General features: G+C 43.3%; 1 protein-coding gene across 8 annotated transcripts in view; it reads right to left on the bottom strand.

Moving 5' to 3' along the window:
- Positions 1 to 13,700, bottom strand: part of ETF1 (eukaryotic translation termination factor 1) — a 38,065-nt gene that overhangs the window by 7,975 nt on the left and 16,390 nt on the right. For 7 of the 8 annotated variants that reach the window (XM_078004288.1, XM_078004292.1, XM_015140903.3 and 4 more), the window contains 2 exon segments: positions 4,742 to 4,917; positions 3,625 to 3,764 (listed from right to left, as the gene is read on the bottom strand). In XM_078004288.1, the coding sequence (XP_077860414.1) occupies positions 3,625 to 3,764; positions 4,742 to 4,917 (316 nt within the window). 8 annotated transcript variants of the gene reach the window in all.

Consider the following 13,700-nt stretch of genomic DNA (forward strand, 5'->3'; position numbering starts at 1 on the left):
TATCTATGTGAAGCTTTTCAACATATTTGACATGGGCATGTAAATATAAAAGCACAAAGATATCTGTATGCCCATGTTTATAGCAATATTACACACAGCAGTTAATACTACTCAATCTCAAAAAGAAAGAAAAATTTGAAACATGCTACAATAGGGATGAAACTTGAATACATGCTAAGTGAAATAACCCTGTCAAAAAAAGGACAAATACTGCATGATTCCACTTATATGAGGTACCCGGCGTAATCAAAATCAGAGACAAAAAGTCAAATGGTGGTTGCCAGGGGCTGGAAAAAAGGGGGAACAAGGAATTACTGCTCAACGGATATAGTTTCAGTTTTGTAATACAGAGTTCTGAGCTGGGTGTGGTGGCTCACACATGTAATCCCAGCACTTTGGGAGGCTGAGCTCAGGAGTTTGAGACTGGCCTGGGCAACACAGCAAAACACTGTCTCTACAAAAAAAAAAAACAAAAATTAGGTGGCCGTGGTGACACGTGCCTACCAGCTACTTGGAATGGCTTCAGTCAGGGAGGTGTAGGTTGACAGTGAGCCAAGACTGTGCCACTGTACTCCAGCCTGGGTGATAGATCCAGAGACCCTGTTTCAAAATACAAAAAAACTTTAACTTGTTCCTTTTTTTCTTTTTTTTGAGACGGTCTCACTTTGGTGGCCAGGGTGGAGTGCAGTGGCCATGATAGCTCACTGCAGCCTCGAAGTCTTGGACTCAAATGATCCTTCTGTCTTAGCCTCCCAAAGTGCTGGCGTTACAGGCATGAGCCAGCATGCCTTTAAAGGTAGTACAGCTAGTGATTCAGAGTTTTATGAGGAAAACCTTCCTTATATGTTAACTTTATATCCCCATTATTTATGCCTTCCCAAAGAGAAAATATTGAAACAGTCCTGGGACATACATAGATAAGAGTTCTCACAATGGAATTGGAATACTACACACTTAGTAGATCTCTAACTGCCAGAGGACAATCTCTTTGGAAGTAAGAAACTGTTACCCATTCCGTTTTATTTTTATAAACTGATCCTCCTGTTTGGCCTCCCAAAGTGCTGGGATTACATGGGTGTGAGCCACAAAACCTGGCCTTACCATTCCATTTTAGGAAAACAGCCCCTTCAATAACTGACTAGAAAGCAGATGGATCAACTAAAAATCCATCTTTAACAAAACCATGCTAGATAGTTAGCATTAAGATATGAATATTGTGGCTGGGAGTGGCGGCTCATCCCTGCAATGGCACTCTGAGAGGCCAAGGTGGGTGGATCACTTGAGGTCAGGAGTTTCAGACCAGCCTAGCCAACATAGTGAAATCTTGTCTACTAAAAATACAAAAATTAGCTGGGCGTGGTGGTGCACACTTGTAATCCCAGCTAGTCTGGAGGCTGAGGCAGGAGAATCACTTGAATTCAGGAGGTGGAAGGTGCAAGGAGCCGAGATCGTGCCACTGTACTCCAGCCTGGGCAACAGAGCAAAAATCAATCTCAGAAAAAAAAAGAGAAAAAAATAGGCCTTGAATATGAATATTGCACATTAATAATACAGCCTTATCAAAATGACCTGTTAGGTAGATTGAAGTTTTCAATAAATCTGCTTATCAGGGAACAGGCTTATCCCTTATTAGAATATATAATTACCCTGATAAACGGGATATAACCCTCTCAGTTAAAGCTAAAATGTACAAAGTTAGCAAGATTAAACAGTATCTTAGAAAAGGAGTTAAGGTTTGGAAAAAAGCCAATAAGGCTAACTCAGTAAGTGAGCAAAAGCCAGACAACATGGGTACCTGGCACTGTTTAAATCAACAAGATTCAAAATCTGCTTTCATCCAACCAGATACAGGTAAGTGGTTTCAGTGGCTAAGAGGCTCCCTGAAGAACCATCTGCTGTAAGTACAGTGTGGTAGTGAAGAGAAAAACAGTCTGGATTGTCTATGTAGTCGACCAAGATCCAACTATAAATGGACTTCCCATCAAGTTAGCAAAAATCATCTATTGTAAACTGTCGACAAATGTCAGTTCTAATTCCACTGTAGAGGTTTTTCCTAGGTTGATGAAAGGCAAGAGACTGAACTAGGAGCCAGCTGTGAATTCGTGATTGTTCTACTGTTGACTGATTTAGGTCACTCTAATGAGGTTTCCTTTCCACCGTTCAAGTTCATCTTATGGCAGCTTTGTCACTCAAAAGTTTCATGGGGAAAGGGAGAAAATGAGTTCTTACAGTTTTGCTACTAAAAAGTTTACAATTTGTTATGTGAAAACTGAGTGCAATAACTCAAAGAGTATAACTGGACTGCTTGTAACACAATGGACACACACTCGAGGAAATGGGTACTCTATTTTCCATAGTGTGATAGCTCACATCGCATGCCTGTATCAAAACATCTCATGTACCCCACATACACCTACTATGTACCCACAAAAATTAAAAAAAAAAAAATACACACACACACACACACACACACACACACACACTTTGGGAGGCTGAAGCGAGCAGATCACTTGAGGCCAGGAGTTTGGGACAAGCCTGGCCAACATGGCAAAACTCTGTCTCCACTAAAAAAATACAAAAAATTAGCCAAGCATGGTGGCGCACACCTGTAATCCCAGCTATTCAGGAGGCTTGAGGCACAAGAATTGCTTGAACCATGGAGATGGAGGTTGCAGTGAGCCAAGATTGCGCCACTGCACTCCAGCCTGGGCGACAGTGTGAGACTGTCTCAAAACATGCTCAACGACTAGTGTCATAATAAATGTAAATTGCCTTACTTTTTGAAAATAGCTGTGTAAAATAACTGTTTGGAAAACAGTCTAGCAACTTCTTCAGAGTTAAACATAATTACTATATAACCTACACAATTCCACAAATCCAAGAAACATGAAAATGTATGGTCACACAGAAACTTGTCCATGAATGTTCACAGCAGCATTATTCATAACAGCCAAACAGTGCAAACAACCCAAATGTAAAACTGATGAAAAGATACATAAAATATAAAATATGGCATATATGTATACAATGGAATACTGCTTGGTAATAAAAAGCAATGAAGTGTACTGATGAATGCTATAAAGTATAAAGTATAAAGTAAAAGAAGCCAGTCACAAAAGGCCACAAACTATAGGATTCTATTATATAAAATGTCCAGGCTGGGCGGGGTGGCTTATGACTGTAATCCTAGTACTTTGGGAGGCTGACGCGGGCGGATTACGAGGTCAGGAGTCTGAGACCAGTCTGATCAATGTGGTTAAACCTCGTCTCTACTAAAAACACAAAAAAATTAGCTGGGTGTGGTGGCATGTGCCTGCAATCCCAGCTACTCAGGAGGCTCAAACAGGAGAATCCCTTGAATCTGGGAGGCGGAGCTTGCAGTGAGCCAAGATTGTGCCACTGCACTCCAGCCTGGGCGACAGAGCGAGACTCCTTCTCAAAAATAAATAAATAAATAAATAAATAAACAAATAAAAGAAATCCAGCACAAGCATATCTACGGAAAGAAAACATAGTGGTTGCTTAGAATGAGAGAGGTAAGTGGGAGGGAGGGGGCACTGACTGCTAACGGGGATGGGGAAAGAATTCTGGAGTGATGAAAATGTTCTGGGCTTGACTTCTTACCTCTGTATGGAATTTGTTGTCACACAAATACAATGACGTATTAATTGGTTTGAAAGGTTCAAAGTCAATGTTGACTTTCTTTTCCTTTCCTTCTTCTGTTACAATTGTTCCACAGTATACAACCAGACCATTTGGAGGTACTGCAAAGAACACAAACAATTTGTCTACTTTATTCCACACCCAGTTTTTCCTCAATCAATAGAAAATGTTCCATAGCCTATTTTCCCTGCCTGACCCTTTAAGTCATAATTTAAATAAAGCAGAAAAAGCCTGATATCTCTCAGGCAGAACTCTCTCCCTAATTTTAAAACTTCCTCTGAGATGTTTCAGTAGGATTTATTCTTTAAAGTAAACAGGCTGGACATGGTGGCTCACGCCTGTAATCCCAGCACTCTGGGAGGCCAAGGTGGGCAGATCACCTGACGTCAGGGATTCAAGACCAACCTGGCCAACATGGTGAAACCCCGTCTCTACTAAAAATACAAAAATTAGCCAGGCATGGCAGCGGGCACCTGTAATCCCAGCTACTCAAGAGGCTGAGGTGGAAAAATTGCTTAAACCTGGCAGGCTTGCGGTGAGCTGAGATCGGATTACTGCACTTCAGCCTCTGGGTGACAGAGACTGTGTCTCATCCCGGAAAAAAAAAAAAAAAAAAATTGAGATGATGTCTCACTCTGTCACTCAGGTGAGTGTGCAGCAGCAAGATCGTGGCTCACTGCAACCCACCTCCCGGGTCCAATCGATTCTCCCGCCTCAACCTCCAGAGGAGATGGGACTACAGGTGTTTGCCACTAGCCCTGGCTAACTTTTGTATTTTTTGTAGAGACAGGGTTTCACCATGTTGCCCAGGCTGGTCTCGAATTCCTAACCTCAAGTGATCCACCTGCCTCAGCTTCCCAAAGTGCTGGGATTACAAGCGTGAGTCACTGCGCCTGGCCTACTTAACTTTCAATAAACAAAAAACAAAACAAAACAAAAAAGCTAACCACCAAGGGCAAAGAGACATTGATGACGGCTGACTGAAGGAAACATCAGTGAACAAAGCACCATAGCCGGATCACAGTATAAAACATAACCAAGATGCATAGAGAAGGAAAAGGAGCAAACTCCAGATTACCTTTGTTATAAAGTTTGAGTCTTTGTTGTACAGATGTAATGGCTCCCAGGACTGAAAGGCGGTTTACTCGTGACTTAATGTTAGATGCAGTTCCAAACTCATCTGCTAACATTTTTGCCACTCGTGAAATCTGGTCTTTGGGAGGAATGATCAATGATATCATGCTGGTGCCATTGCTGTGGAAGAAAGAATAACTCATTAGGGGTTTAAATATTACGTAAGTAAACTCATGTTTCTCTCTGGTAAAAGCAAGCTGAGGGAGATGCCCCCAAAGTTATGGAAACAAGTCACTCTCAAAGGGGTAATGTAGGGACTATCATAGTCTTGTTTATGAATGTACACACAGAGTTAGGAACAGTGTTCAGAATCTAGTGCTCAATTTGATTGAATACTGAGATAAGTTATGTAAAGAATGCACTTGGAGAGATACTTGAGAAACACCTCATTTCCGAAGGGTAAAGAAAGAAGCTATCTATGATACATAAAGAGTGTCAACAGGCTGGCATTTGGTAGTGAATCTGTCTATGGGAGAGCCTTCAAATATGGTGGTTGAGTGGGAGATGCCATGACAGGATGATGCAATGAGTCTTTCCAAAGTCGAGGCATATTTGTAATCACGAATTTAGCACACTAATGATGGAAAAGGAGAACTCTGGAAATCACAGAAATGTCCCAGTTATGAAATCTCTCTCTTGGCTGGGCACGGTGGCTCATGCTTGTAATCCCAGCACTTTGGGAGGCCGAGGCGGGTGGATCACAAGGTCAGGAGTTCGAGGCCAGCCTGGCCAACATGGTGAATCCTTGTCTCTATTAAAACAACAACAACAAAAATACAAAAATCAGCTGGGCATGGTGGCAGGCACCTGTAATCCCAGCTATTCAGGAGGCTGAGGCACAAGAATCACTTGAACCTGGGAGGTGGAGGTTGCAGTGAGCTGAGATTGTGCCACTGCACTCCAGTCTGGGCGACAGAGATGACTCGGTCTCGAGAGAGAGAGGGAGAGAGAGAAAAAAAAAATCTCTCTCACAAACTCATTCTCTTTAAATGGCAACATATTAATTGCATTTGAGTTTGATCAAAAGGAGGTACCACTGACAGCCTGATAAATTCTGGGTGCCCTACCAAATTCAAGTTTTTAAAACTAAAAAACAGGACCAAAGTCTGACCCTATGGAAGATACCATCAAGGCCCTGCCACATGGGAGGTCCCTTCTGAGCAGTTACCAACTCATTTTTAAGCCCCCTTTAAATTTCAACACCAATGCCAGTAACATATCTTTTTCATCTACAACTTCCAAAGACACTTATCACTACCAGTCAAGAAATACCTCATTGAAAAATTCCTAATTCTATGCAAAGCAAACATAGTGGCTCACACCTGTAATCCCAGCACTTTGGGAGGTTGAGATAGGAGGATCACTTGAGTCCAGGAGTTTGAGAACAGCCTGGGCAACATAATGAGGCCCCCATCTGTACAAAAAATAATTAGCTGGACGTCACGTGATGCAGGCCTGTAGCCCTAGCTATTGAGGAGGCTGAGGCAGGAGGATCACTCAAGCCCGGGAGTTAGAAACTGCAGTGAGCTATGATTTGTCACTGCACTCCAGCCTGGGCAACAGTATAAGACTGCCTCAAAAAAGGAATGAAGGAAGGAAGGAAGGAAGGGAGAAAGGAAGGGAGGGAGGGAGGGAAACAAAGTGTTGGTGAGGATGTGGAGAAACTGGAACCCTTGTGGACTGCCAGTGGGAATATAAAATGGTACAGCCATGTGGAATAAGTGTGGCAGCTCCTCAAAAAAAAAAAAAAGGTGGGGCGCAGTGGCTCACACCTGTAATCCCAGCACTTTGGGAGGCTGAGGCAGGTGGATCATGAGGTCAGGAGATCGAGACCGTCCTGGCTAACACGGTGAAACCCCATCTCTACTAAAAATACAAAAAAAAAAAATTTGGCGGGTGTGGTGGCGGGCGCCTGTAGTCCCAGCTACTCGGGAGGCTGAGGCAGGAGAATGGCGTGAACCCAGGAGGCAGAGCTTGCAGTGAGCCGAGACAGTGCCACTGCACTCCAGCCTGGGCGACAGAGTGAGATTCCGTCTCAAAAACAAACAAAAAAAACACAAAACAAAAAAACCCAAACAAAACCAAAAACAAAACAACTAATTACCATATGATCTAGCCATTCCACTTCCAATTATACACCCAAGAGTGAGAGCAGGTACTTGCACACCAATTTTCACAGCAGCATTTTTCACAATAGCCAAGAGGTGGAAGCAACCCAAACACCCATTGGTGGATGAACAAACAAAAAAAAAGTGGTGTGTGTGCACAGTGAAATATCATTCAGTCTTAAAGGAAGAAAATTCTGACATACACAAAATGGATGAACCTTGAACACACTATGCTAAGAAAAATAAGCCAGACAGAAAAGGACAAATACTGTATGATTCCACTTACATGAGGTAACCTGGAGTATTAAAGTTCACAGAGACAGAGAGTAGAACTGCAGTTGCCAACAACTGGAGTAAGGTGGAAATAGGCAGTTGTTTAATAGCTTTTTTAGTTTTACAAGATGAAAAGTCCTAGAGACTGGCTGTACAACAGTGTGAATGTACTTAAGACTGCTGAACTATATACTTGTAAATGGTTAAGATGGTAAACTTCATGTTATGTATTTTTTACAGTGATAAAAAATCCACTTAGTCCACTTATAATTTTTTTTTTTTTTTTTTTTTGAGACAGAGTCTCGTTCTTGTTGCCCAGGCTGGAGTGCAGAGGCACCATCTCATTTCACTGCAACCTCAGCCTCCCAGGTTCAAGCGATTCTCCTGCCTCTCAGCCTCCCGAGTAGCTGAGATTACAGCCATGTGCCACCAGGCCCAGTTAATTTTCTTTGTATCTTTAGTAGAGACTGGGTTTCACCATGTTGGCCAGGCTGGTTTCGAACTCCTGGCCTTAGGTGATCCACCCACTTCAGCCTCTCAAAGTGCTGGGATTACAGGCGTGAGCCAGAGTGCCTAGGCTATAAGTTAAAGTTTTTTAGAGCACACACTTCCCCAAAACAGTAGTTCTCAATTTGCTGCAGATGAAAATCGTCTGGGGAGTTCATTCCAGATGATTCCTTTTCAAAAAGGATTCCTGTGAGTTTCGTTTTTCTCATCCTGATTTTTCTTAGTTTAGACACAACATGGATAAATGACTATTTAAAATTTTAGATGGTCTACATCAAATGGACTTCAAAATAAAAATACTATAGAGTAGCCATTCTTTTTTTTTTCCTTCTCTAATATACTTGCTTTCATTCTCAAAACAAAACAAAACAAAAAACAAAACAAAAAAAAACCCCCAAAAACAAAAACCAACCTTTGGGCTTCAAAGGATAGCATTAGGAAAGTAAAAAGACCCACAGAATGGGAGAAAATATATGCAAATCATATTATCTCTTAAGATTTATGTAAAGAATATAAATAATATGTAAAGAACTCATAATTCATCAACAAAAAACCCAAATAAAAAATAGGCAAGGGGTGTGAGGAGACATTTCTACAAAGACATAGCATGTGAAGTAATCGAAATCTTGATCCAATGCTATTGGGAATGTTAAGTGGTACAATACTTCCAGAAAACAGTCTGGCAGTCCTTAGGAGTTTAAACACAGAGTTACCATATGACCCAACCACTCTACTCTTAGTTATATACCCAAGGGAATTGACAAAATACGTAACACACAAAAATTTGTGCTTCAATGTTCACAGAGGCATTATTCATAACATTAAAAAAACAACAACAAAAAACCCATATGTCCTACTGATAACCGAATAATCAAAATCTGGTACATTCATATGATGAAAAACTATTCAGCAATAAAAGAAATGACATATTGCATTAACTTACAGTACATCAAGTAAAAACTGTCACAAAAGAACACATATTGTAGACAGGGCACAGTGGCTCACGCCTGTAATCCCAGCACTTTGGGGGGCCAAGGTGGGTGGATCACGAGGTCAAGAGATCGAGACCATCCTGACCAACATGGTGAAACCCCATCTCTACTAAAAATACAAAACTTAGCTGGGCATGGTGGCGTGAGCCTGTAATCTCAGCTACTCAGGAGGGTGAGGCAGGAGAATCGCTTGAACCCAAGAGGCGGAGGCGGAGGTTGCAGCGAGCTGAGATGGAGCCACTGCACTCCAGCCTGGATGACAGAGCTAAACTCCGCCTCAAGAAAAAAAAAAAAAAATTAGCAGGGCGTGATGGTGGGCGCCTGTAGTCCCAGCTACCCGGGAGGCTGAGGCAGGAGAATCGCTTGAACCCAGGAGGTGGGGGAATGCAGTGAGCCGAGATCGCGCCATTGCACTCCAGCCTGGGAACAGAGTGAGACTCTGTCTCAAAATAAAAAAACCACCACATATTGTATAGTTCCATTTACACAAAATGTTCACAACAGGCATTTCAGAGAGACAAAGGTAGATTAGTGGTTGCCAGGGGCTGAAGGCAGGGAGGAATGCAGAGTGATTGTTAAAGGATATAGGGATTTTTAGGTTGATGGAAACACTTTTTCTTTTTTTAAGGAAAATATTTTTAAATTAGTGGTTGCATAGCTCTGGGAAAACAGTGAAATAATGCACTTTAAAGGGGAAAAGGTTGGGCGAGGTGGCTCACACTGGTAATCCCAGCACTCTGGGAGGCTTGAGGCAGGAGAACTGCTTGTGCCTAGGAGTTTTGAGACCAGCCTGTGCAATGTAGTGAGACACCGGCTGGGCATGGTGGCTCACACCTTCAATCCCAGCAGTCTGGGAGGCTGAGGCAGGCAGATCACTTGAGGCCAGGAGTTCAAGACCAGCCTAGCCACTATGGTGAAACCTCATCTTTACTAAAAATACAAAAAGTTGCTCGGCGTGTTAGGCATGGTGGCTCATGCCTGTAATCCCAGCTACTCTGGAGGCTGAGGCACGAGAACTGCTTGAACCTGGGAGGCAGAGGCTGCAGTGCAGTGAGCTGAGATTGTGCCACTGCACTCCAGCTTGGGTGACAGAGCGAGACTCTGTCTAAAAAAAAAATAAAAATAAAAAAAAATAAAAAAGTTGGGAGTGGTGGCACACGCCTGTAATTCCAGCTACTTGGGAGTCTGAGGCACGAAAATCGCTTGAACCTGGGAGATGGAGGTTGCAGTGAGCCCAAATCGTGCCACTGCACTCCAGAATGGGGGACAGAGCAAGACTGTCACAAAACAAATCAAAAACCAAAAAAATATAATGAAACCTGTCTCTACAAAAATTAGGCCAGTATGGTGGCATGTGCCTGTAATCTCAGCTACTTGGGAGACTGAGGTGGGAGAATTACCTAAGCCCTAGAGGTTGAGGCTGCAGTGAGTTGTGATCATACCACTGCACTTCAGCCTGGAAACCAGAGTGAAACTGTGTCTCTTAAAAAAAAAAAGTGTGTGTGTATATATATATATATACACACGGAAATGATACAGACAGTACATAATAGGATATTTCTTTCTTTTCTCTGAGACAGAGTCTCGCTCTGTCGCCAGGCTGGAGTGCAGTGACATGATCTCCGTTCACTGCAACCTCCGCCTCCTGGGTTCAAGCAATTCTGCCTCAGCCTCCCCAGTAGCTGGGACTACAGGCACATGCCGCCACACCCGGCTAATTTTTGTATTTTTAGTAGAGATGGGGTTTCACCATGTTGGCCAGGATGGTCTTGATCTCCTGACCTTGTGATCTGCCCGCCTCGGCCTCCCAAAGTGCTGAGATTACAGGCGTGAGCCACTGTGCACAGCCAGGATATTTCTTTCTTTTTTTTTTTTTAAATTTGTGAAAGTTAATTTTATTATATAAAGATGGTATACAAAATACATTCATCATGACTAGAAATATAGGACCTAGGATATTTATTTTAAGGTCTCTTGGTCTCAACCTGACAGTTTCCTCTATAAAAGTCAAAGCATGTTTTCTCGAGGAGTATTAATTTGTGTTTTTACTAAATTATCAATAAATTCTAATTTTATCATGTTAAGAAAAGCAGCTTACTATTTATATATATATATATATTTCTGAGATGAAGTCTCACACTGTCGCCTGGGCTGGAGTGCAAGCAATTCTCCTGCCTCAGCCTCCCAAGTAGCTGGGACTTCAGGTGTGCGCCACCACGTCTGGCTAATTTTTGTATTTTTAGTAGAGACGGGGGATTTCACTATGTTGGCCAGGCTGGTCTTGAACTCCTGACCTCATGATTCGCCTGCCTCGGTCTTCCAAAGTGCTGGGATTATAGGCATGAGCCACCGCGCCTGGCCTATTAGTAATTTTATAAGGAGAACAAGCAGAAGTATAAACAGAATGAAAACTACAACATATAGGAAATTAGAAGTCTCAAATTTGCCCTGACCTGATCTAAAAGCTGGCTTTAGTACAATAGCTATCAGTATAAATTGAGCTTGCTCACATCTTGAAGGCAAAGGCTGATCTGATATGAACCAAAGCACACTAAAAAATGTGGTATCACCTGGCCAGGCATGGTAGCTCACACCTGTAATCCCAGCACTTTGGGAGGCCGAGGGGGGTGGATCACCTGAGGTCAGGAGTTTGAGACCAGCCTGGCCAACATGATGAACCCCCATCTCTACTAAAAATACAAAAATTAGCTAAGTGTGGTGGCACACGCCTGTAATCCCAGCTACTTGGAAGGCTGAGGCAGGAGAATCACTTGAACTTGGGAGACAGAGGTTGCAGTGAGCAGAGCTCGTGCCACTGCACTTCAGTCTGGGCAACAGAGCGAGACTCCGTTTCAAAAAAAAAAAAAAGAAATGTGGTATCGCTTTATAAACTGTTTCTACCTGATATTTCATGAGTCAATAAGAAAGTTACTTCCTGAGATCCTTATAGATTATTGGATCTATACTCTTTTTTTTTTTGAGACAGTGTCTCACTCTCTCACCCAGGTTAGAGTGCAGTGGCACGATCTCAGCTCACTGCAAACTCCGCCTCCCGGGTTCTCGCCATTCTCCCGCCTCAGCCTCCCCAGCAGCTGGGACTACAGGTGCCCGCCACCACGCCCCGCTAATTTTTTGTATTTTTAGTAGAGACGAGGTTTCACCGTGTTAGCCAGGATGGTCTTGAACTCCTGACCTCGTGATCCGCCCGCCTCGGCCTCCCAATGTGCTAGGATTACAGGTGTGAGCCACTGTGCCCGGCGGATCTATACTCTTAAAAGTATGTAACAGGCTGGGCGTGGTGGCTCAAGCCTGTAATCCCAGCACTTTGGGAGGCCGAGACAGGCAGATCACGAGGTCAGGAGATCGAGACCATCCTGGCTAACACGGTGAAACCCCGTCTCTACTGAAAAATACAAAAAACTAGCCGGGCGAGGTGGCGGGCGCCTGTAGTCCCAGCTACTCGGGAGGCTGAGGCAGGAGAATGGCATAAACCCAGAAGGCGGAGCTTGCAGTGAGCTGAGATCCAGTCACTGCACTCCAGTCTGGGTGACAGAGCGAGACTCCGTCTCAAAAAACAAAACAAAACAAAACCAAATATATAACAGGTTTAATATTGTAGTTAAGACTGCCAGAACCATCTAAACTTTCCCCTAATTACTGAGCGTGCATAATCTCACAGTAGCCCAATATGCCAGCTTTAACAGAATCTCACCTATACAGAGTCCACTGGAAGCTGGCAAGAAGAAAGCTGGTTACAAAGTCAAATTAAATGGGCTTATGTGTTCAGTGACTAGTAAGAAGAGAAGCAGCACTGTGAACAAAATAAACCCCCTATATTAACTTTTAACTACAGGTGTTTAAAATACGAAAATGTCTCAAACTGGGTCCTAGAAAGCTTATTTTTATAAAGCAAAATTTCATAAACGTGTACTATGGTGTCTTCGGTATTTGCATTGGGAAGGGATCTCATTAACAGGAGCTCTTGCCCTGGAAGTTTTCTCCTAGTGGTTAATTCCACAGGTTTTCCAGGCAGAAAATGATTTTCTTCCCCCCGCTCCCTGCCCCCCAAGATGGAGTCTTGCTCTGTTGCCCAGGCTGGAGTGCAGTGGCACGATCTTGGCCTCACTGTAACCTCCGCCTCCCAGGTTTAAGCAATTCTCCTGCCTCAGCCTCTGCAGTAGCTGGGATTACAGGCGTGCACCATCACGCCCAGCTAATCTTTTTTTTTTTTTTTTTATTTTGAGATGGAGTTTCGCTTAGTTGCCCAGGCTGGAGTGCAGTGGCGTGATCTCAGTCACTGCAAGCTCTGCCTCCAGGGTTCAAGCGATTCTCCTGCCTCAGCCTCCTGAGGAGCTGAGACTAAGGCGTATGCCACCACAACCAGCTAATTTTTTTGTATTTTTAGTAGAGACAGGATTTCACCATTAGCCAGGATGGTCTGAATCTCCTGACCTTGTGATCTGCCTACCTCAGCCTCCCAAAGTACTCACCATGTTGGTCAGGCTGGTCTGGAACTCCTGAGCTTGTGATCCACCTGCCTTGGCCTCCCAAAGTGCTAGGATTGCAGGTGTGAGCCACCGCACCCGGCCCAGAAAAAAGTTTTCTTTGTAAGTAGATGAGCTGGCTGTCCAGTCCTCCCACTATCAAAAAGTTACTCTCAGATTGGCAGTCAAAGTTATATCTCCAAAAATCAGAATTGTGTTTGGGTGTCTACCTTGAAGGCTGGTTCATAAACTTTTGTGCTATTTTCCCCAATGAATTAGAAGCTAATCAAAGACAGTACACAGGAGAGTATGGTGTGTGCTCTGCTGCCACCCCTTGGATAGGGGAGCAAGTATTCTGGCCAAACCACGGAATCAAGGGAATTTATGATACACTGATTAAGTTATCATCACAAACACTTGCTAGGGCTTCTAAACTGTAATTTCCAAAAAAAATTTTGATAATTCTTTCTGGAGTTATGTCAAATTCTACACACAGGCCAATGGAGGGAAAAGACATTTGCTTTGGGAGAGGCTGGAAA

The sequence above is a fragment of the Macaca mulatta genome, chromosome 6, assembly GCF_049350105.2.
Source record: "Macaca mulatta isolate MMU2019108-1 chromosome 6, T2T-MMU8v2.0, whole genome shotgun sequence".
NCBI lineage: Eukaryota > Metazoa > Chordata > Mammalia > Primates > Cercopithecidae > Macaca > Macaca mulatta.